We start from the raw sequence: 24,340 nt of genomic DNA on the forward strand, positions 1-24,340 counted from the left end.
CGCAAAATTTCAAAGATACTTTTAAAATCTTCCAAATCGCAGGGGAAGTCTAAAGTTAATTAGATGATGTTTTAATTGTTATCAAACTTGAATGAATGGTGGGTCGTTTTGTATCTGGAGAAAACAATATTTTGCTTCTCTTTAGACATTGTTTTTATGTAGCAAACAATATTTCCTTAAGATTATCTACCCTTGTGTTCATGAATCATTTTCACCATTTTTTTTTTAGCAAACTCATACTCACTTTTCAATTCATTCTTGTACTAGGTTACTTCACTTTCCCATGATACACTATCGTAGATTTATCTAATCCCCTACCACATATGTGATTGAGTAAGATACGCTATATAGTTACACTGTTATTCTTTGAAGTTACACAATTAACCACTGAAGTTATCCTCCATGAACATATTTTTAATCATTAATTTATGTAACTTCAGTCATATTTCTTGTAACTTAAGGCAAAGACTGTGTAACTCCATCTGAAATTACACATCACACGTACATAAGTTGAAGCCTCATTTAATAAAGTTCATATTCATAAACTATTATTAAATGGGGCTTCAACTTTATTTGTTACTGTAACTTCATGTCGCATAAAATATAACTTCACTAAAATTTTCATCCATCAACATATTTTTTTTATCAATAAATTTTATAACTTCAGTCATAATTCATGTAACTATAATCCAAGAATGTGTAACTCCAACTGAAATTAAACATTACACGGACAAAAGTTGAAGTTACACAATTAACCACTGAAGTTATCCTCCATGAACATATTTTTAATCATTAGTTTTTGTAACTTCAGTCATATTTCCTGTAACTTAAGACAAAGAATGTGTAACTCCAACTGAAATTACACATTACACGTACAAAAGTTGAAGCCTCATTTAATAAAGTTCATATTCATAAACTATTTTTGGAGAAACCAAATTAGATAAATTTATTACTGTAACTTCATGTCGCATAACATATAACTTCACTGAAGTTTTCATCCCTGAACATATTTTTTTATCAATAAATTATATAACTTCAGTCATAATTCCTGTAACTTTAATCCAAGAATGTGTAACTCCAACTGAAATTACACATTAAAGTTGAAGCCCCATTTAATAAAGTTCATAGTCATAAAGTATTTTTGCAGAAACGAAAATAAAAAAATCTGTTACTGTAACTTTATGTTGTATAACATATAATTTCAGTCATACATTGTGTAACTCCAATGGTCAACCAATTTGGAAATTTTTGCAACAACTTTGTTATCTATGATTATAATATACACTACGGAATCTCAAGTGCGCAACCATACTTAAAACAAAGAATTGGAAAACCAAAATAATTAAATTACGAACTGTAACTTCATTTCACAAAACATATAACTTCAGTCCTACATTTTGTAACTACATCTGCAAAATAAACTGCTCACTAACAGTTTTCCCAAAAAATATGAAAAGTTATTCAAATTGCTACTCCCAGTCCTCTTCTTCTTCTTCTGCCTCATTCTCACTCTCCTCTGAAGAAGATTGAACTGAAATCGGTGGACGCTCTGCAAACGGGTTGGGGCAATTTCTCTTGTCATGGTGTGCCATTTGCTTACAGTTGTTGCACATCCTCTTTGGTTTAGCATTTTTTGCAGCAACTTTACTCTTCGTCGACAACATTATTTTTCCATTCCCCTTGTTTTTCGCCTGCTTAGGAGGAAGTATTGTAATTTTCTCGATAGGCTTACATCCAAGTAACTGTTCTATTTCTTGTTCCTTCGTCAACTCGTCCAATGATGGTCTTAACTCTTCTTTAAACTCCCGAATTAAAATGCCCAACCTCTCTACATTAGTCTTATCCCTATCTCTCAATAATCCAACTGTTTCATAAACTTCTGACCACAACTTTGTCATTTCAATTTCTTTCCCATCAATAATATCCTTTACATCAGACGCGTAGCCGACTGCATCCTTTGTCCATCTTCTAGCCACGTAAGCATCCGGTATTTCCTTCACACCATTACCTGAGTAAACCGAAATTATGTGTCTACAAAGTATTCCAGAACGTTCGAACATTCTACACGTGCATGTCGCCTCATGTGTTCCTTGTTGACGCACAAAGAAAAAACAAAGTTAATTCAATATGGTGTCGTCATCCAGTAAAACTAAAGTAAAACTTCAGTAAACACAATATTTCAACAATACAATAAGTTATCCTGTTTTAATTACATTATTTATCACTTAAGTTACAAATTAATTGAACAAAAGTTCTAAACTATGATAGTAAAATTTTAAGGAGACAAATATATTAATTAATACCTGGTTTTTACTGAATGTCGTAGACTCTTCCCGTCATTCCATCTTTCCGGTTTGTCACCTCGACACCATTTCTCTCGTTGGATCCCCGATTACTAAGTCCGGTTGTTGATCTAATTACCTCCTCTTGGAACACATCGAATACCACATGTGTATACACTCTTGCCCCGTGGCTCTCTATTGGCAACCGAGTTGCTAATTTCGGTGATGTCTGCCTGTTCTCATTGTCAAGCTTTTTTTGTGTGTGTCTTTGCTGGTCTATAGCACTCTCATACCGCGACCAGAACTCGACTAACGTTCCCGAATTATTCTCAAATTTCTTAAACAAACTGTTTTCGCTCTCGGATCTCTGCGTTGTCCTCATAACACTCCCCATATTTAAGTCCCTACAATGGGCCATCACCCACTGCCTTCTTTTCTTGTACACTTCCTCAAACCAGTCACGTTCGGGACCAACTCCATGTTCCTTCATTATCTCACACCAACGCATGTCAAACTCATCTGGTTCAATGCTTTCGTCCCACACTATGGCATTCAACTTCTTCGTGAAATCTGTAAAATCTTTCGCGTTGCCCCCGTATTTCACAGGTACCTTGTTCATGATGTGCCACATGCAAAAACGGTGCCTAGCCGTCTTGAATATGTGCTGAACAGGTGATATAATTCCTGGGTCTTGGTCTGTTATAATATACTCTGGTTCCTTACCACCCATCGCAACCAAAAACCGGCTGAAAACCCAATCAAAATACTCATCCTTCTCCCTAAAAATCAATGCACCCGCAAATGTTACCGATCTTTTATGATTATCAACACCTGTGAAAGGTGTAAAAACCATGTCGTACTTGTTTGTTGAGTATGTCGGGTCGAAAGACACAGCATCACCATATACCGAGTAGTTTCTTCTACCAACTCCATCCGCCCATATTGCCCTGATCAGGCTCCCATCAACATCTACCTCATAATCGAAAAAGAAATCATCACGCGTTTCTTCCATGTTCTTAAAACGGTCTATGAACAATTGACCATCCTTGTCATTAATGTAGCACTTTACGTCTCTGTGAAAATTCTTGAAGTCGGTTACACTCGCTCCTATATTCTGAAACCCATTAACATGTTCCTTGCACATTTTGTATGTCTTTGTTGCACCTATCTTCAGCTGCAGTTAATCTCAATGTCAGTTCAATTACTGTAACTTAAACACTCAATAGTATAACTGTAATGATAAGTAGTGTAACTCTAATAAAACTACTAGATTCAAGTGCTCAAAAACAATGCAAAATTTTTAGTGTAATCTCTTTGTCATGCTTAACATTCTTCAATGTCATTCATATGTAATTTTATGTCATTTTTCTCACATTTCAGCTTCATTATAACTTTAGCAATGACAACTGTAATTTTACTTCAGAAACACTGTAACTTTTGTTAATTTCTTCACATAACATTTAACATGTAACTTAACCCCTGACTGTTGTCATTTTACTTCTGAAGAACTGTAACTTTACTACAACTTTTAACATTAAAGCAAAAATATAACTTCAACAATGACAATTGTGATTTTACATCACTAGTACTGTAACTTCACTTAAGTTTTTCAAAAAAACCTAACATGTAACTATAACTATGACTATTCTAATTTTACTCTACAATTACTGTAACTTTAACTACTTTTTAGACTTAGCAATCAAAGTGTAACTTAACCCCTAACAACTGTCATTTTACTACACAATTACTGTAACTTTACTACACGTTTTAACATTACAGCAAAACAATAATTTTAACAATTACAATTTATCAAATTTGTAACTTTATCAATCATAACAAATTTTACTTCAGTAGTACTGTAACTTCAGTTCTTTTTTTCATAACAGCTAACCTGAAACTTTAACTATGACTATTGTAATTTAATACTACAAATATGTAACTCTAACAAACAAATTAATTAACTAATACAACTAAAAGTACTAACCCTTGAGTTACAGACAATGAGCCCCTTGTGATATTTGTGTAACCGCCTTGACAGTTTCTGAAATTCCCTATCTTTAAATTCCACAATCTCGTGACTGTGTCCCGCATGAAATTGATCAACTACTAGAAGGCCGTTCATCAAGAACAATCTAACCCTAGCTTTGCATCCAACCCTCCTCACTTTAGTTTTCCTTCTTTGTTTATCTCCACTCTCTTCCACCTCCTGTGTGCTTCCACCAACTACAACATCTTTGGATTTGCCCACCTTCTTTGCATACATGAACCCCTCTCGGTTACATACTAGGAGTTTCGATCTAATAGTTCCGTCACGCCACTTCTTCGTTGTGTATTTACGCACATCAAATCCACAGGCCAGCGCGTACGTCTTATAGAATTGAACAGCTTCTTCTATGGAATCGAATTGTTGTCCTACATATGGCATAAATTGGCTTTCCACTATCCTACAAAATTCATCCTCCCCTACACCTTGCAATACTTTAGAGAATTCCTCTTCCCCTACATTTTCAACATCCTCACAACATTCTTCCACTGTAAAAATACAAAAAAACCATTTATTATTTCACCAATAACAAAACCCATAAAAAACTCATCAATAATATTGTAACTCTACCGCCGTAAAACAAAACTGTGCCACGTAAAGTATGTAACTTCAACAAATTTTTACACAAAAAAATTGCCTTTTAAACTGACCTTACAAATTCCTTTCACCATAAGTTAAATAGAACACAATAATATTCCTGGAAACAAATAACTTCAATAGACAATAAATCATGCGTCTGACTTATCATATAAAAACAGTTTCATATAACTTTACACAAAAATTTCGTCCGACTTCTCATCTTCCAATTATGCTTTAACAAAAAAAAAAAATTGTTGAATACCAGTAAACTTACCATTGTTCACTTGTACAATCTGCATTTCATCCATGAAATCAATAACCAAAAGAAGCTGAAGTGCTTAAAAAAAGACACTATATTCTCTCTTTCAAATTTGCATGCAAAATCGGTCACAAATACAAAGCTCAAGAACCTGTTATTTTTTTAAAATTGTAACAAAGAAGAAGATGAAAGAATAAACTGAAAAAAAAAAAAGATAGAAAGGAAGATGAATGTTTGAAGGTAATGAAAGCTTGAAACAACGTGATACATACCCTAATTATTATTTAGTTAGAGCATTAAACAATGCTTGAAAAACGTGGACAGCGTTGGAAAACTAAGCCCTCACACCTTTTTTTTTTTTTTATAATTAATGCCTACTTTTGTCCACTTAATCTCCACCATCCATCCAACTTAATCCTAGGTTTGAAAATAGGACTTATGGACTCAACCAAAACTAAGGACTCATCTGAACCTATCTCTCTCTCTCTCTCTCTCTCTCTCTCTCTATATATATATATATATATATATATATATATATATATATATATATATATATATATATATATATATATATATATATATATATATATATATATAAAAAGTATGCATGATTGTCGTTTTGTGTGTAAGAGAGTTAGGTGGAGGTGTTGAGTTGAGCATGCGGGTAGTATATGAGTCAGCATGACTCGATCGAGTTGGTGAGTGACTCAATCGAGTGGATGTGACTCGATCGAGTAGGTAGTTTTTCGTTTCTGGGCAGTAGTCTGTTTTTGGGCACTCGATCGAGCAAGTTTGGGCACTCGATTTAGTGGGGTTAACTCGATCGAGTAAGGAGGTGGCTCGATCGAGTACGTTTTTGGGTGCTTTCTGGTAAGGTTCTGGAGTCGAGGCACTCGATCGAGTAAGTGGGCAACTCGATCGAGTGACCCCAACTAGATCGAGTGGGTGTGGCATTCGATCGAGTAGGTGTTGTACAGGTCATTTTCGTGTTTTGAGATATTAGTAATAATTAAGGGTTCATTACTACATAATATCTAGTTAACATTAGTAGTAATTTTTGGGTTAAATCTTGGGTGCAACCAAAGGGGGGCTCCTAATATAGAGTCTTGGATGATCATCCTAATACTTATAATAGCTCAAGAACAAGTGAAGGTAGGAGACCTTACTTGTGCCCATTTCGAGCCATAGAACAATGTAAGGAACATTGTTTTTCCTTCTTTATTCTTTTATTTCGTTATGCATGCACTAGATCCACTATGACAAATTTAATATGTTGATTAAATCGCTATTGGAAGAGTCTAATAATAGGTATATGAACCTAATAATTGGTATCAGAGCATAAGATGTTGCATGCATAATCGATTTATATTTTTTTCGAGTTATTAGTAACTTAATTAAAACTAAAAATTTGTGATTTATTAGATAAAGCAACGAAATCTTAATGCATGTTTTATATTATGGTCCTAAAATGTATTTAGGTCATTTTTGTGATTTATGGTATTTTATTGCTCATTTTAATGATTTTTAGTAATTTTATTATATTTTAATGGCTAAAATGGTATTTAAAATACTAAAAACAGTTAAACATAGTCTCTGACCTTGAAATTTTATATGACTTCACATGCATATTTTACTTATTGTATGTAAAATTTCGTATAAATTTGATTTATTTTGCATTATTTATGATTTTTATGAGATAAAAATGAATTAAATGGAGGTAAAATGATTAAATATAGTTAAATTAGAAATAGGCCATAAAATTTTAATATGTCGTCACATGCATATTTTACTCATTGTGTGTAAAATTTAAGATGAACTTGAATCATTTTGCATGATTTATGAATTTTTAGAGTAAAAATAACATAAATAGTGACTATTTTAGCATAAATAGCTAAAATAAATTACATGGCATGGGAAACTTATTTTAGGTTGCATTTATATTCCACTTATCAGATCAAAAGTTGTAAAATTTATTAGATTAATTTTTGAATACTTTAGATGTTTTATTTGATAAAACCGATAAATCGCAACTACATTTTTCTCGAAATAAATTCGAAAATTATAACCATGATTTTTGATATTATGAGTGTCATGAATATATTCCATAATGTTCAAAAATTTAAAATTAGGTTGTGGGCCCGGACAAGGAATCCGGCTTATGACCGTAATATCAAATGGAGCACTTGAACCAAGACCTCGTTCGAGTATCACCATCTAGGGATCAAAAAGACACAAGTGTCCTTGTTTTCCCCAGCGGAGTTGCAAATTTGTGGCATGTAGCGGTCTGAAAGCCACGTTCCGATACGTAGAAATGCTATCGACTAGATCGCTTTAGATCGGTCGGTTTCATCTCGATGAAGGTCTTAAAATAATGTAGAGATGTTCGGAGTCACTACCAAGCAATTATGGGATGCTTGGAAACCGTTCGAATCCACTTTATACCTCGGTCAAACGAAGTACAAAGAAGTGCGTGACATAGGTACTAAAGATAAGGACTCATCCCTCTTTTAGCATCTTATCGCTAGAATGACTCTATAGATACCCAGTATCATTCGAGTCTCCAACAAACACCTAATGATTATCAGACTAAAACATGCTTAGGAATCGAAGCGTTTGATCGACAGTTTTATACAACTATACATCCGAAAGCTTAAAACGATTTCGAAAACAAAACATTTTAAAACTCTTCAAAAGTACCTGGGGTGTTTAATGCACGACGACGGGGTCGCAATGACACTAATTAGAGACAAAAACGACGCCAGACCAAAAACCGACTCAAAAATTCAAATCCCGACTCCAACAACGAGTCAAACACAAAAAACGAACTTCTCAAAACTTCCATGTTAAGTATTCCCGGAATGCTTCATGGTCATTTACAAACCATGTCATCCAAAACATAGGTTAGAACAAATCATGATTTCAATTGCGTGATAGTGACAAGACAGCTCGAAGACCCGCGAAATGGCTCGCGCCTCTTCGAGTAGCCCATGCAGCCACGTCCGCTCAAAACGCACACAACCACCCATATCTCTCTAAATACCCACCTTCACACAGCATAATCCTCACGCGAGTGTCCGCCCCCTCTTCTCTCCCCTAAAATTCTAGACTTGACTTCTCAAGTCACAAACCGACGCGTGTTTTCGACCTACTGATCGAAAATACAAGCCTTACACATTGTTTGGTACCGTCATCGTGCATTCAATCACTTGACCAACCATCTCGACCAACTACACCATCACTAAACTTAACAAAACACTCTTTTACATTGCTAAAACGGTTTTCAACCGAGTTTTCCGAACAAACAAGTTGATACACTTTCGTCGATTTCTCGTCTCAAGCCTAGCATGTAAGTATGAGGGTGTTAAAATGCTCTTCTTTCATGTTGTTCATCTGTTTTATGACTATAACATGCTAAAACATGCATAACATGATTCAAATATAGGTTAGATGAGCCAAAAACGGCCGGAGATAGGGGCTGCTTGCATAGCAGGAGGGTTCGCGCCTCAATCCCCTCTCAGGCCTTAATCCGTGTTTCATTTCTTATTTGTAATCAGTTTTTACCATTTCAAATATGTCAAATCATTTTCATGATAAACTTTTAACCATAAAACATTTTCACCCTTGGTTCCTCATACCATCACGGTTTAAATCCGTGTTTTGGTGATAATATTTGGTTAATCACGTTTTAAAAGGTTTTTAAAGCCTTTTATTTCATTTCCTTACATTTCAAAACAAGCACCTTAGTCATAAATACAAAGTCATCCTTGGTTCCACATACCATGTCGGTTTTAAACCCGAGTACAATGATAAACATTGACTAATTACAAACAAAAGAACTTAAAACAATTAGTTCATAATCATTTTTCAAAACTATTCATGTCAAGCTTGCAAAACTGAACCCGACATCGAATATCATCAATACAATGGTGATTATTCAAGTCCCGTTCCTCATATTAACGCAAAAACGGTCCAAACGACCTTTTCAAACCAAGACGGGTTCAAACACCCTATTTTCAAACCAATTTACAAACATTTTAACAGTCAGAAGACGTCCCTTAGACAGTCTGCTGACTCGCACCTAAACAGGCCAACCATTTTCCAATTTTCAAACCAGGACATGCCTGTTTGTAACGCCTAATGGCTCGCACCTCAATAGGCTGCCTGATACAGACCCTACTTCCTTTCTAGCACTTGTCTAGGACGATACTGACTTCGGTTAACCTGAATACAGGACGGATCAGATGATAAATCTGCCCCTTTTATATATTATTTGCAAAACGCCATTTTAAGACAAACGGATCATGTTATGCACTATAAACCTAACTCTGTAAATGGATGTTTAATTTCCGTCTTGCATGCAAATCAACACTAAATCTAACTTGACATCAATTACTTGATATTTGGATAAACAACCGACATAGAAAGCTCACATGTTATGTTCAAACTTGTGGATGCGCATTCATGCATTTACCCGTTTTATCAATTTTTGCAATTAACTAACCAAGATCGATCAGTAGAGGCCGTTACCGTGGGCGGGGTTGGGTGTCCGATTAAAGGGCATCCCAATACATACCTTCACCTCTTACTCAAAAATATTGGATAGTGGACGACCTTATCCAGGGCGTACGAGAGTCATTCTAGAGATAAGATGCTAAAGAGGGACGACTCCTTATCTTTAGTACTTATGCCAAACACCGATTTTTCCCTTGCTTGACCTAGGTGTAAAGTGGATTTGAACGGGTTCCAAGCATCTCACAAATTCTTGGTGGCGACTACAAACATCTCTTGCATCGTTTCGAGACCCTTGCCTAGACAAAACCGGCCGATCTAAAACGTCCGGTCGAAAGCATTTTTACGCCACCGAGCGTGGCTTTCATAAGACCGCTATAAGTCCACATATTGGCTTGGCGTGTGGGTGGCATTTCCACAGATTGGCGACTCCGCTGGGGAAAACTAGGACACTTGTGTCTTTGTGATCCCTAGATGGTGAGACTCGAATGAGGTCTTGGTTGAAATACATTAATTGATATTACGGTCATATGTCAGGTTCCTTGTCCGGGCCCACAACCTAACCATTTTCGACCAATTGGCTCGTCTCGTCGGCGTGAGTTTTCTCATCCCCGCGTTTTGAATCCCGATTGAGTCAAGCCTACCGTTGACGTTACATATTCTGTTTCGTTAAAGAGCTTTCATTTCCTTCGAGCACAAGGCTAGGGCAACCTCCTTACACATTTTGTTTGGATTGGTATCCCTTTAGAAAATCGGGGTTTGATCACTTGGTGTGTAACCCACCCTTTTAAGCCAAAATCCGTGTCAGCATGATGCATAATATAATGAAACCGCGAGTGCTTATGTGGTCATAAGTCATTCCGTGTCATTTCAAACCTTAAAAAACACCTTCTGCGCCGTTAGAATGGCCGTCTCAAACCTCGGTCTTTCGACATCCATTGCATTTCAAAAAAGCACGCCTTTTTAGGTCGTCGTAATGACGATTTTCAAACTCGATTTTCTACAACCATTTCAAAAGCATGCCTTTTTAGGCCATTGGAATGACGATTTTCAAACCCGGTTTTCTATAACCATTTCAAAAGCACGCCTTTTTAGGCCGTCGTAATGACCATTCTCAAACCCGGTTTTCTACAACCATTTCAAAAGCACGCCTTTTTAGGCCGTCATAATGGCGATTTTCAAACCCGATTTTCTACAACCATTTCAAAAGCACGCCTTTTTAGGCCGGCATAATGACGATTTTCAATCTTGGTTTTCACAACCATCTCAAAAACACCTTTTTTATGCCGTTATAATCGTCGCGTCAAGACACGGATTTTAACCAGTCTCGCGCCGACACGATGGCTCTTTCGAAACCCGAGAATGGCACACACCCCTTCTGGAGGCTTTTTCAAATACCGAAGACCATACACCGTCCCCAAGACCTTTTCAAACCTTTCAAAACTTGATTTTCAAAACATACAATTTTGAATTTCAATAACCGTCTTTGGGAACAGCACATTGTTTTCCGAGCCGCCTGAACTCGAACTTAAACCGTCTTTTAAAAACAAACTTAAGACAACTTTTCAACTGATCGACTTTCGAAGATCCCTATTCTTCGGGAGCCGTCTATAAAGCGACAAGCGAATCTTTTTGAAAAGCTCTATTTTGGAAAACTTCAGTCCACCATTCCAATTTCACCTCGTGTCTATCGAGTCGAAGCAAGCATACTTATAGGTCTTTACTTATGAGTCGTCTCACCAAGAGACTCGTTTAACAGTGTCACGCCACTACGTTGAACGCGAGTCAAAATCTGGTCAACACCGCCACATTATAAATCAAGTCAGCACCAAGGCACCACACATGGTTGCCCTCGTCTTGTCGAGTCTGAAATGTCTTTCTGTCTCTTGTGTTGTATGCGTTTAGTCGTTAAATCGTGTCAGATTGGGATGTAACGTGAGCCATTTTTGTGCCTCAAAGCCATAGCCTCGTCTTCAACTTCGTCCAACAACAAAGATGAAAACAAAGATCTCACGACTGCTCAGCTGGCCAGCCTACTCACCGCTCTTAAGGTCACCCTAAACCGTGTCAAGAACCGTATCGACACCTTCGAAAATAAGGAAACCGGAGAACACAACACTCCGCATTTAACTGAAACCGAGAAAAGGCTCAAGCTCTTGGAAGAACAACTCTTAGCCCGTGGTAACAACATCCACCTTGAGAACAATCAAAGATTCGAGCCTGTTGGGGATCAATTGCCCGACAACTTTACCTTGATTGATGGACCCAAGTTTAAGGGAGTGGAGGACCCGCTCAATCACATTCGGGCCTTTAAGGATTATATATCTACTAAGGGGGTCAAACAGGAACTCTATACCCGGATTATCCCATCATCCCTGGAACCAATTCCCTGCCAATGGTACTATTCCCTTGAACCCAAGAACCTCACTACTTGGGACGAAGTCACCGATGAATTTGCCAATCAATATGCCGACAACGTCGAAATACAAGCTAACACCCGCAATCTTGAGGTCCTGACTCAGAATGATAAGGAAGGGTTCACAGAATTCCTAACCTGTTGAAGGAGGGTAAGCACTCAATTGGTCAGTAAGCCGAGTGAATCAACTCTGGTGGAGAAATTTGTTAACAGCCTCCCCCAGTTTATGCCAACCTGCTGAGATATCAAAACATCAAAACATCCTAGGACCTACAAATCCTTAGGACCCGCATTGAAGACGATCTCCGCAAGGGTGTCCTAGCCAAAACCACTGGTAGAGGCTATCAGGGATTTATATCGACTGGATCTCGCCCCTATGGTCAAACAAGCAAAATCGATGAGGTCAACCCCTTCGAACCAACCACAAAGAAAACTGAGCGTCCTCAAAGGGTATTCACAAACTTGGGAACAACCTATGCCAGTGCCCTAAAACGACTCATGGACCAAGGGAAACTGCAACCGATTGGGCCTATTCCTGAGCCGTCTGAGGCCAAGAGAACCCGTTTCTAGAATCCCAATGCCTACAGCCAATACCACCAGGGTAAAGGTCATAACATAGAGGCCTGCTTTAAACTGAAACACGCCATTCAAGATATGATCGAGAAAAGGGAACTACCTTTACCTCCACCCACTAAACCAAACAACAAAACAAACTCCTTGGGAATCCATGTCATCTCTGATGAGAGCCAACCTTGGATTGCTCACACCTCCTCCTACCTGTTGATGACGAGGTGAATGCCTTGAAAATGATACCCCGGACGGGATGTTCGTGCCCAGTGCCGCAACTATGCTCACCATGTTCGAACAGGTTGAAGAAGCCATAGCCAGTCTCTCAGAAAGGATTACCCGACTTGAGGACGCCTACCACCGGTTGATTTTCAACCCACCAACACCACGCCCGAGGGAGGGTCCTCCGAGCACCCAAAACTACGCTCATCAGAAAGGATTTCTCCTGCAACCATTTTGGCATGCACCCCACAATAATCAACCCCACAATAATCAACCCCACAAAATTATCCCAACAAGAACTTCCCCTACAAAAAACCATCTGCCGAAGAATGCCCCTCCAAGGTACCCTCGAGATCCCGAAACCAACGGTATTTGGAGAGACGACACAGAAGATGTCTACATTGTTCCAGGAAAGAGCAAACAAGCGAAAGAGATCGGTCATCTTACTTGGTCCGGACACCCCTATCAAAACCCAAATAGTACAACAACCATTCCAACAACAAATGACCAAGTTATCCCTAACATGGACACTCAACCCAAGGTTTCCGAAAACTCGATCCTTAAACAACTGCAAAAGGCGAAGGCCGAAAGTTCAATTTGGCAACTGATTGCTACATCCTTTGAGCAACGGCAGGCTTTGCTACAAGCCTTGGGAAAGTTAACGGTTCCCTCTACCTCCTCTCTCCTGAAGAAGTGGTAGCACACATGACAAGGGATGTCCCTAACCTGAGCAACTCGGTCATCTTCTCCGACGAAGACATCCCTCCATTCGGAGCCAACCATAACCTGGTCCTATACATCACCATAGAATGCCTCAAGAAGAACGTGCATATGGTTCTAGTGGATGACGGATCTATGGTCAATGTCATTCCCCTCAAGACGGCTCACAAACTGGGCATCAAAGAAGCTGATTTGGTCCCAACTAATCAAGGAGTACGCGTCTATGACGGCACTCGTCGTAAGGTTGCGGGGCTTATCACCTTGACCATTGCAACTGGACCCTTGGAAAGACAAGCCAGTTTTCCGGTGGTCGACATCGATGCCTCTTTCAACATTCTCCTGGGGCACCCTTGCATTCACGTCGTCAAGGCCGTCACCTCAACCCTCTATCATAAAATCAGGTTCCCTTTCAAGAGGAAGACAAACACAATTCCCGCTTCCCCGATCAAGGCTAACATGGAGATGGGAATAGCCTCTCAGGTCATTGAGGAAGACGAAAGTGAAATGTGGGGATTTCAAGCTGTGAATGCCCTAACCGATGAATCAGCACCTTTTGATTGTGACTCATTCTACAACCTCACAGTCAACCGCATTCTGATGCGCCAGGGTTAATTTCCGGGCTTCCCTCTCAATCCGCTGAACAGCACCTTGCCTCCTATGAAACAGGACAAGGTCCCCAATATACCCTTCGGGTTAGGCTATGAGCCTACCGATGAAGACATCTAGGAGATGAACCTCCTAATACGGAAGCGCAAAAAGCACGGAGTCATCCTCCGTCTCTACATTTGACTCTTAATGCATACTTCGTCCCAACGGCTTTCCCGAGCTAATCTATGACTCCGTAGCTAAGGTCAAGCACTCGGGTGTAGAAGTCTTCCAAGACTGCTACTTCATCCCCGACAACACCAAAGCTGCGTCGACCAAATTTGAGTCGACACCATGCCTCGACGGACAAGTCGTCGGTCTCCTCTTCGAGGAAGACAATATCAAGCACCTCGGCTATGAGGACATCATCAACATTGCCCTAAAGGATAACCAATTCGATCCCACCGACTTAATCTCTGATACTGACCCAGAGAAAACTACACAAGGCTCGAGAAAAACTGTCAAATGGACCGATCGCCAAGGCCGCATTCTTAAGGTCACAACTGGAGAAGGTCATATGTTCAAAGAGGAAAGTGAAGCTAGAAGAGTCTGAATCTGAGTCTATCCTAGCTCCCAGCACTCCTGATGTCCCGGTCAAGGTCCCATTTCAACTGTTTTATCGCAAGCTTGTGGCTGCTTCAGAGGCCGATTCAACTAAGGTTATCCCCACTCCCATGGAAGGTAGCAACCTGGAGCTTGTTCCAGGGGTCACCTCCTCTGATGTGTCGCCGCTAACTGCCTATGAGATGTCTGTCCTATCCGAGCTTTTTGCTCAAGTCGACTTAGTGAACGTTAATTTTGTTTATGACTCGTCTCAATTTAACTGCAATGCAATTCTGAATGAACATGAGGAATTTGACTTGAGTGACTACCCACTTCACCTAGACAAAGAACTTGACAAACGAGAAGATAGGACCCCCCATCTTCGAGGAGACCGAACCTATTAACGTAGGGACCGATAACACACCTCAAGAACTTAGGTTAGGAACCATCCTTGACCCCTCAGAAAGACAGCTGTTCATCAACCTCCTACACGAATACAAGGACGTATTTGCTTGGTCCTACAAAGACATGCCTAGGATCGACAGGGAGATTGCAGAACACAAGATACCCATCAAACCCGGACCTAAGCCCGTGAAACAAAAGTTGCGCCGTATGCGCCCTAAATGGGCCTTGAAAATTAAGGAAGAGGTAAACAAACAGTTCAAAGCCGGATTAATCAAAGTGTTTGAATACTCGGACTGGGTGGCCAACATAGTTCCTATACCGAAGAAAGACGGGAGAATTCGGGTTTGCGTCGACTTCAGGGACCTGAACAAAGCAAGTCCAAAAGGCGACTTCCCTCGGCCACATGTCGACATCCTGGTGGATAACACCGCCGAGCACGCCCTATTATCATTCATGGACGGGTATGCTGGGTACAACCAGATCAAAATGGCTGAGGAAGATGTGCACAAGACTGCATTCACTACACAGTGGGGTATATACTACTACATTGTCATGCCCTTCGGTCTAATCATTGCCGGAACAACCTACCAAAGAATCGCCACCACGCTTCTACATGACATGATGCACAAGGAGGTGGAAGTATATGTCGATGACATGATCTTCAAATGAAAAGAGCGGGACGGCCACATAAACGCCTTTCGGAAATTCTTCGCTCGCCTTCAGAAATATAACATGAGACTAAATCCTCAGAAGTGTGCATTCGGGGTCACCTCCGGAAAACTCCTGGGACACATCGTTAGCAAAATAGGCATCGAGATTGATCCTACCAAAATCAAAGCTCTTCAACAAATGCCCCGGCCTGAGAACGAGAAGGAGATTCAAGGATTTCTCGGTCAAGTCAAATACATCAGCCGCTTCATAGCCAAGCTCACTTTGATTTGTGATCCAATCTTCAAGAAACTTCGCGCCTCCGATCACACTAATTGGGACGACGACTGTCAAAAGGCCTTCGACGAGATAAAGGAAATCCTATCCAAACCTCCTGTCCTCATGCCACCTCAACAAGCAATTCCCTTATCCCTATACCTGACTATCACCAACACGGCCATGGGAGACATGCTAGTACAAACAGTCAATGGCGAAGAATGAGCCATCTACTAATCTGCAAAAAGTTCATCGAATACGAGACAAGGTACACCTAACCGGAAAAGACATACCTTGCCCTAGTCTGGTCAACAAAGAAGTTGCGACACTACATGCCCAGGTACACGGTTCACATCTACTCCAAGATGGACCCGGTCAAATACCTCTTCAAAAAACCTGTACTAAACAGAAGGTTGTCTACATGGACACTCATGTTATCTTAATTTGACCATACCCCTCAAGGTTTTCAAGGGAAGGGCAGTCGCCGATTTCCTAGCAGAAAACCCCGTCAACGAGGACCCAACGACCGACACATGGTCACTTCCTGACCAAGACATCCTTTATGCCGACACCGACGCATAGGACCTATACTTCGACGGTGCAACGAACTTGAGAGGCTTCGGGGTTGGAATCTTTCTAATATCACCGGAAGGAGAACATGTTCCGATCTCTGTCAAGCTAGACTTCAGCGTCACCAACAATACCGCCGAATACGAAGCATGCCTCATCGGCCTACAACCAGTCATAACACTTGGCATTAAGAAGTTGAGGGTCCACGGCGATTCCTCACTCATCATCAATCAGGTGTCCGGATCATGGAAAATCCGAAACGACAGCTTAGCACCCTACCAAGCAAAAATCAATCAAGAGGCCAAATTCTTCGACCAAGTCGACTCCTTCCACCTGCCACGAGAGGAAAATCAATTTGTTGATGTCCTAGCAAAACTTGCCGCGCTCGTCAACATACCAGACAACATGACATCGATGCCCCTATGTGTCGAGAGAAGGAGCGAACCAGCTCACATCTGCGCCATCAACAACAACGAGGAGAACCATGTCGAACCTTGGTACCAAGTCGTCCTCAATTACAAAATCAAAAAGGAATTCCCTCCCAACCTGATACAAGAGGACAAAGAGCCATCCGTTTACTTGCATCACAATTCGTGATAAACCAATAACAACTATACAAAAGAACACCCTAAGGGATCCTTCTCCTTTGCGTCGATCACCACAAAGCCAAAAAAGTCATGGAAGAGGTCCACGACGGAGAATGCGGCCCTCACATGAGCGCAATGATGCTAGCCCGAAAAACCACGCGATTAGGCTACTACAAGACCACCATGGAAGCCGATTGCAGAGACTACGTCAAACATTGCCACAATTGCCAAATCTTTGCCAACATACAACACATACAATCATCCCTTTTGTACACCATGACATCACACTGGCCTTTCTCGACCTGGAGCATCGACATCATCGGGAAAGTAAACACTACAAGAAATCACGACAAGGGCGACTAAGAAAGGCGAGTGTTCTCAGTCGCCATTAAAAATTCGGCGACTAAGGACAGTCGCCCGCATTTGGTAGTAAGGTTTAGTCGCATTTGGCGACGGATCAAAGTCGCTAAATTTGGCGACTGTAATTTTTAAAGCGGGCGACGGATAACAGTCGCCAAATTGGGACTGATATTCGACTTCAGTCGCCAAATTGGGGATTGATATTCCACTTCAGTTGCAACCCGATAGGCACCAAAGGACATTGCTTCGTCCTCGTCGCAATCGACTACTTTACCAAATGGGTGGAAGCCCAGTCCTATGCAGTCTTGACCGCCAAACAAGTGGCCAAGTTCATCCAGGACAACATCATCTCCAGATATGGTGTACCCCATGAAATCATCAGCGACCAAGGCTCTGACTTCTGGGCGGAAACACAGGCCTTGTTGGACAAATACAAAATCAAGCGTCATCGATCATCTCCCTATTGTTCCCAAAGCAACGGGGCGGTAGAGGCAACAAACAAAACTCTTGTCACCATCATCAGAAAGATTAAAGATAATTACTGCGATTAGCCGAGTAAACTCCCATTCTAACTTTGACGATATCGAACCTCCATTCGAACACCAACCGGAGCCACACCCTTCTACCTAGTATGCGGCATGGAGGCAGTTCAACCAGTAGAGTTGGAGGTCCCATCTCTACGCATCCTACTGGAGAGTCAAGTTCCTGAGGCGGAATGGACTTGTCGAAGGTTCAAATAACTCACGCTTCTAGACAAGCGGGGACTCAACGCCTTGCACAACGTCCAGATATACCAACGACGTATACAATGGGCATTTAACAAAAAGGTCAAACCCAGGAACATCAAAGAAGGAGACTTGGTCCTCAAGTCGGTTCGAGCAACACTACCTGTCGATCCGAGGGGAATATTCAAGCCCAATTGGGTCGGGCCATACCTGGTCAAGAAAATACTTTCGGGAGGCGCAGTGAGACTGAGTGACATAAAGGGGGAGGATTTCACAAACCCGACCAACCTAGTCCAACTCAAGAAATACTACCCTTGAACCCTAGTAACCACAAACCTTGCCCTAGTCTCACAACTAGAGACCATAATATGCCTTTCAAGTCAAGTTCCTCAACGCGTTATGATTTGAAATTGCATGTTTTACCGGGTCTAAGTTATGGCACCTTGCCATGTTTCAAAACAACCTTTGATTGTTAAAGGCAACATCCAATTGCACTCAAACAAAAAAACTGAACTACGAGCATGGTTTGATTTCACCTTCTCAGGTGGATACGTAGACAGTCCTTTCTTACACAAGAAGGATACAACCACAAAACCCAAATAAAATTAACAAACTTTCAAACTACGATCATGGTTTGATTTCACTTTCTCAGGTGGATACGTAGGCAATCCTTTCTTACACAAGAAGGATACAACCATCCCCACACACACAAAAAAAAAAAACAACACCACCCATATCAACTTCAAAAAAAAAAGGGAAAAACATTCCCTTTCCCACAAAAATACAAAAAAAGAAGCCTTTCTCCCTTCCCACAAAAATTCCCTTTCACATGTGCAATGTTTAGGATAATTCAAACCGAATTACCTTTACAAAATGGATGGAAGAAACAAGCAGTCACTTCTTTTAACACAAGCAATCCTCTTATTTAATTAATAATGAGAAGGATTACAAATTTGACAACAATAAAACTAAGCAAGTCTACAACTTGTCAAAGCTAGGATGTCGACTAAGACATCTCACATAGTAAAACTAGCACAAAATACACAATACGTAGCTAGTACAACATAATAAAAATACACAAACACTAATACAACGTAATAGTAAAATGGAGGTCTTTATTCTTCCATTCTACCGTTGCCTTTTCCCTCGGGGTACATCTTCCCTCTGTTCTTCTTGTTGGCCCGCCTAGCATGGACTTCCTCTTCGGAACGGATCCTCAATGGATCTACAACCGCGACGGCCTCCGGTCTCTTGCAAGACCCCACACTCGGCCCAAGCCAAGCCCATACACGGCCCATTAACTCTTTGGGACCCGAGCTTCTCCTCTTTGTTGGCCTCATTACATCCGGGCTAGCTCCATCGACAAAATCATCAAAGAAGGCACGGTTGGCCTTGCCAACCTCTCTATACTTCAAGTCGACAACCTCGTCCTTTCGAGATTTGGACATTTCCTCCAAGGTTTGGGCTCTTGACCACTTGACATAAGCGGGAGTCACCCATGGCATGGCAACGGGGTTTGGTACCTCCCAAATCGGCCGAGTGGCCCACCACCATTCGAAGACCTCCACAAGCTCGGAGTTCCGAAAAAAACTCTCTTGGAAGAGAGTATCATGAGCTGCGACGTTTTGTTGACGCCCCATTTGCCTCATAAGCCTTTCAAGATAAATGAAGGAAGCAGCCTTCAAGCCCACCACCATCAAAGAACAAGAACTAGCGGTCAAAGCGGACAACCCCGTGAAGGACCTCAAGTGCCACCATAGCACCACCCAACGGATATGAGGACCACCCTCTCCCACCAATATCGAGGTCCAATAGGCCTCGGTGGATGCAAAACTATCCGAGTACAACTTCTTCCTCATAGTAAGGTGACGGAAGGAGTAAGAAGAAGAATGGCCGGAGGCTTTACATACCTTAGCCTCTCCAAGAACCACACTTGGAGGATCCTTGGAGATCCGGACGTAGGGGCTTCTCCACAATAGCCCTTCTTATCCAAAGCTTGAATGATCTCGCCAAGCACCAACCATGATGGATCTCAACCATGCTCCATGTGCTCAACTATATGCACAAGGGTCATACAACCATACCATCTAGACCCCTCCTTCTTCAAGGCATCGATAAGGAGGTATGCATGCACTAGGAAAAAGGCAAGAGCCCTTCTTATAGCCACCGCCGAGACATTAACATCCAACCGATTAGAGAAAATGTTGATAAGAGCCAACATATCCACACCATGGGGAGAAAGGACAGAGTTCACTTGGCTCGTTGACAAGCCCAACATTGAACGAAACTTCTCTTTGTAACACAATCGAGTCGGAGGAAGCACCGGAGTACAACCAGGCCATCCACCAATGGCGCCCACTTCTTCGGTAAGAGGACAAATTTCACCTTTCGGGAAGACAAAAACATCATGTTTCGAATCCCAAAACCGAGAGCATGCTTCAAGGAACGAGGATTCCACATTGACTTGACGAAGCACCAACAATTGACCAACTCCCATTACAACGAGTTGATACTTCTCAGGAGGCGACAAATCCCGACTCCAATGTCGCAACCTATTTTCGAAAGCATCCATGAATTATTTTGTGGGAGAAGAAGAAAGGTTTTCGTAGAGAAGTTTTTCATGTTCCGGATGATGAAACAATGGAGCACAAACATCCCAATTTATACAAAACAATCAGTGCTTTTTTCCGAAAAAAGAGAAAGCTCACTTCCATCGCCTATGGCCTCGCGCCTCTTTGGGTTGGTCATCAGGATCCGTACCTTGATTTGTCCTTATGAAGTTGTGTTTCTTCCTGACACCTAGAATTTCTGGCCTCGAGGTTCGCGCCTCTTCGGGCCTATTCGGAAATATTTGTATTTTCTCATAATCACATTTCCTTGTTTTCACATTTCACGAAATCCGACACGGTTTCCATGACGCAACTTTAAACATACGGGGTTTTTTTTCTTCTTTTTTTAGGGGGGAAGGGCTAGTCGCCCCGATCCGCGACGGATCATTTACATGTCAGTCGAAAATTCCAAAAAATTTTTCGCTTTCTTCACAAAAATCGAGAATTGATAACACGACGTCAATTTTCTTCAAAAATTAACAAACTCTTGCAAATCCGATTCTTGATTTCACAAATATCAAATCAAATACACTCGCAAAATCTCTTTTAAAATTCATCTGTGACGGATTGAGTTTTAGTTTTTTCGAGTTACAAATCAATTTTTAGCAAAATTCGATGCAATTTAATTCAAACACGAGTTAATTGCTCAAAATTTCAAATCAATTTAACTTGAAAATCCAAACGTGACGACTGGTCGCGGAATTTTCAAAATTTCTTTTCGATTTCAATTTTAACTTCGAGTCATCGTGGTTATTTTTGTTTTCATCAAATGCTTTTGCGTGATTACGTGTGTGCATACGTACTACATGTTGCCTGTTTTCTACACTAACGATGAAGGAACAAATGGAAAGCAAAGGGGAATCAGCTGCTGAGCGTGCTTCTCCGAAACACAACACAAAAAAATCCAAACAAAATAAAATACAATCCAAAAACACATATACATAAACCGCCTCACGCAAAATGTATAAAAACAAAAGTCCAAAACACGTGCAAACAGCTACAACTACTCAACGCCTCCTGGTGGACCAGTCTCGGTCTCACGAGGAGTCGCGGGCAAAGCAGACACCACCTCCTGCTCGGTCCCCCTCTCAGGAGAACTCTCCAACGTCTTGTACACCATCATGATGCAAGGCTCCTCCGCCCCAGCAACCTGAGCCCTAAGAGAGGCAATCCTCGCATTTGGGCTCCGCAACCCATCCTCGCGACGCTTCAGCTCCTGGTCCCGACTGATGACCCCCAGCTCCTATGCCTGGATCATCGACCTCGCTGCGTCCAACTCATCACGGGCCCGAGCAAGCTCCGCCGAATCCGCAGTGCCCTACAGAACACAATACGGGTCATTAAGATCTAAAACGTGAAATGCAACACAAAAACACACAAAAATAACCAACAAAAAGTACATGTGCAAGCCGAGACTCCCTCACAGCCAGGTCACCAGTAAGTGCCCTCCACCGGTTAGCCATCCGCCACAAAGCCTGATAACTAACTGTTGACACCTGTAACCAGAAAAGCCTTTCAACACGACAAAAATGCAAGGCAAAATACAAACAAAGAGGAGTATTCAAATCAGAAACTCACCCTCGGAACTGCCAACCTCTACTTTATGCCAGTGTCGGTCACCTCAGCAGTCGCAGGCTCTAGCAGACACAGCTGTAACTCATCACCACCCGACCCCTAGAAGGTGGTCTATGTCGGGAAAGATGAGGGTTGGGTCCTCATGAGCGTGTCGACACCCTACAACAGGAATCCAAGTCGAAGGTAACAAACTCTTCCACCAAAGCCCAAAAAGAGGCAATGAAAATGAAGAACAGAAGAAAACATACCTCGATCGGGTATCAGGCAAACCTTGACAAGCGGAAGGTGTCGTAGTCTCTCGTAACAACAGCTCCTCACCCCCACGCCGGTGGAGGTGCTCCTCAACCTCATCCGCCGTCGACTCCTGGAACAACACCCTAGGCGGATCGACCGGCACCACAAAGGTCTCACTGAAACACTGACGAGCTAAATGCTCGCCAGGTACCAAACCGGCTCGATCTCCGTCTCGAGATACAAGCAATGGCAACTATGAGGTTGCAGACGCTCCCTGACAGTAGCCAGTACGCTTATGTAGTGCCCATAAAGCCACCCGATAAACTGCACTCAAGGCAAAGCTAATAAACTAACCGGGGGCTTTCTGAGCTATTACTCATCCTATTTCTATCCTTTTCTACAAAACAAATTAGATAAGAAGCAGCGACTTACGTCACCAACTCAAAGAGCGTTCACCCGACGCCTACAGCCCTTGTTAGTCGACTTCTTCCGAGCCACCGTCCAACCCATCACATCAGGGTAAGCCGAAGGCACGTCACCCGTCATCTTCGGGCGCAGGGGGTCAAAGTAAGCAAATACCCAAGCCTTCAACAAAACACAGCAACCACAAATCGGCCAGTGTTTTTTTTCAAAATTGCCAAAACTCAAAAATCAATCAAAAATCAAAATTAAAATCAAAATCAAAACAAAAAATCCACAAAAATGCTCCTACCTCCAAGATGAGTCCGGGACCAACCAAAGCGAGAGAACTCCCATCCCCCATCACCTCCGAACGAATCGCCGCGAGCAAGTAACGGGTAAAACTCGCCAAAGCCGGCGTCAGCTAGTCGTACTGACCCAGGGCGTCCACGTCAGCAAGCAGAGGAAGTACCTTGGTCGACAAGCGCTCACCCTTGTCACCAAAGTACGTGGTACCCAAGAAGTGCCTCAGCCTCAGCCTCTGGATTCGCCAACGGCGCCGGAATAAAGCCAGCCACTCTCCCCCTAAAGTGGTCCCTCACATAGGAGTTCGCAATCAGGAAAGGAGTGATGTCATTCGGTGCAGGAAAAACATTACCGATCAAACCCGTGACCATGGCGAAATACACTATCTCCGGTGTCTCCGGAAACTCAACATGCATTTTACCACAGGGAAGGCCCGATATCATGGCAAAGTCCTCCAAGGTGACACCGACCTCCCGAACTCCATGTGGAACGACGACGTCGTGTCCCAATAACGGTCTAACATGGCGCGAATCAGAAACAGGTTCGACCTAATCGAAGCCCTCTGAATCTCGCACAAGGCAGCCCCATAGCCGATCTCTCTATCAACGCCCTCGTACCGGCCCGAAGAACGTCGTAAAGTCCCATGCAAGTCGGGAATCCTGAGAAAGTTCGCATGGTAGCAATCTCCTGAAATTGGAAAAAAAAAACAGCATCAGAACACTTATTCAGGTCTGAAACAACAAAAACAACAAAAGCTCAACAAAGCAGCAAGCTCACCAAGCCCTCATGTGCATGGTAAGAGATGTGAGGGTCTAGCCGTAACAACAACTGGCTACCGTCAAAGCCCTAGGCCCAAGCAG

General features: G+C 41.8%; 1 protein-coding gene across 1 annotated transcript; it reads right to left on the reverse strand.

Moving 5' to 3' along the window:
* Nucleotides 1-1,469: 1,469 nt before the first annotated feature.
* LOC141613295 (protein FAR1-RELATED SEQUENCE 5-like) lies at nucleotides 1,470-23,896 on the reverse strand. Its single transcript, XM_074432031.1, has 7 exons — nucleotides 23,684-23,896; nucleotides 22,367-22,462; nucleotides 22,216-22,284; nucleotides 5,180-5,198; nucleotides 4,267-4,814; nucleotides 2,422-3,456; nucleotides 1,470-1,994 (listed from the first exon to the last, which is right to left on the reverse strand). The coding sequence occupies exons 1-7, from the start codon at nucleotides 23,894-23,896 to the stop codon at nucleotides 1,470-1,472; spliced, it is 2,505 nt and encodes an 834-aa protein (XP_074288132.1).
* Between the last annotated feature and the right edge of the window lie 444 nt (nucleotides 23,897-24,340).

The sequence above is a fragment of the Silene latifolia genome, chromosome 11, assembly GCF_048544455.1.
Source record: "Silene latifolia isolate original U9 population chromosome 11, ASM4854445v1, whole genome shotgun sequence".
NCBI lineage: Eukaryota > Viridiplantae > Streptophyta > Magnoliopsida > Caryophyllales > Caryophyllaceae > Silene > Silene latifolia.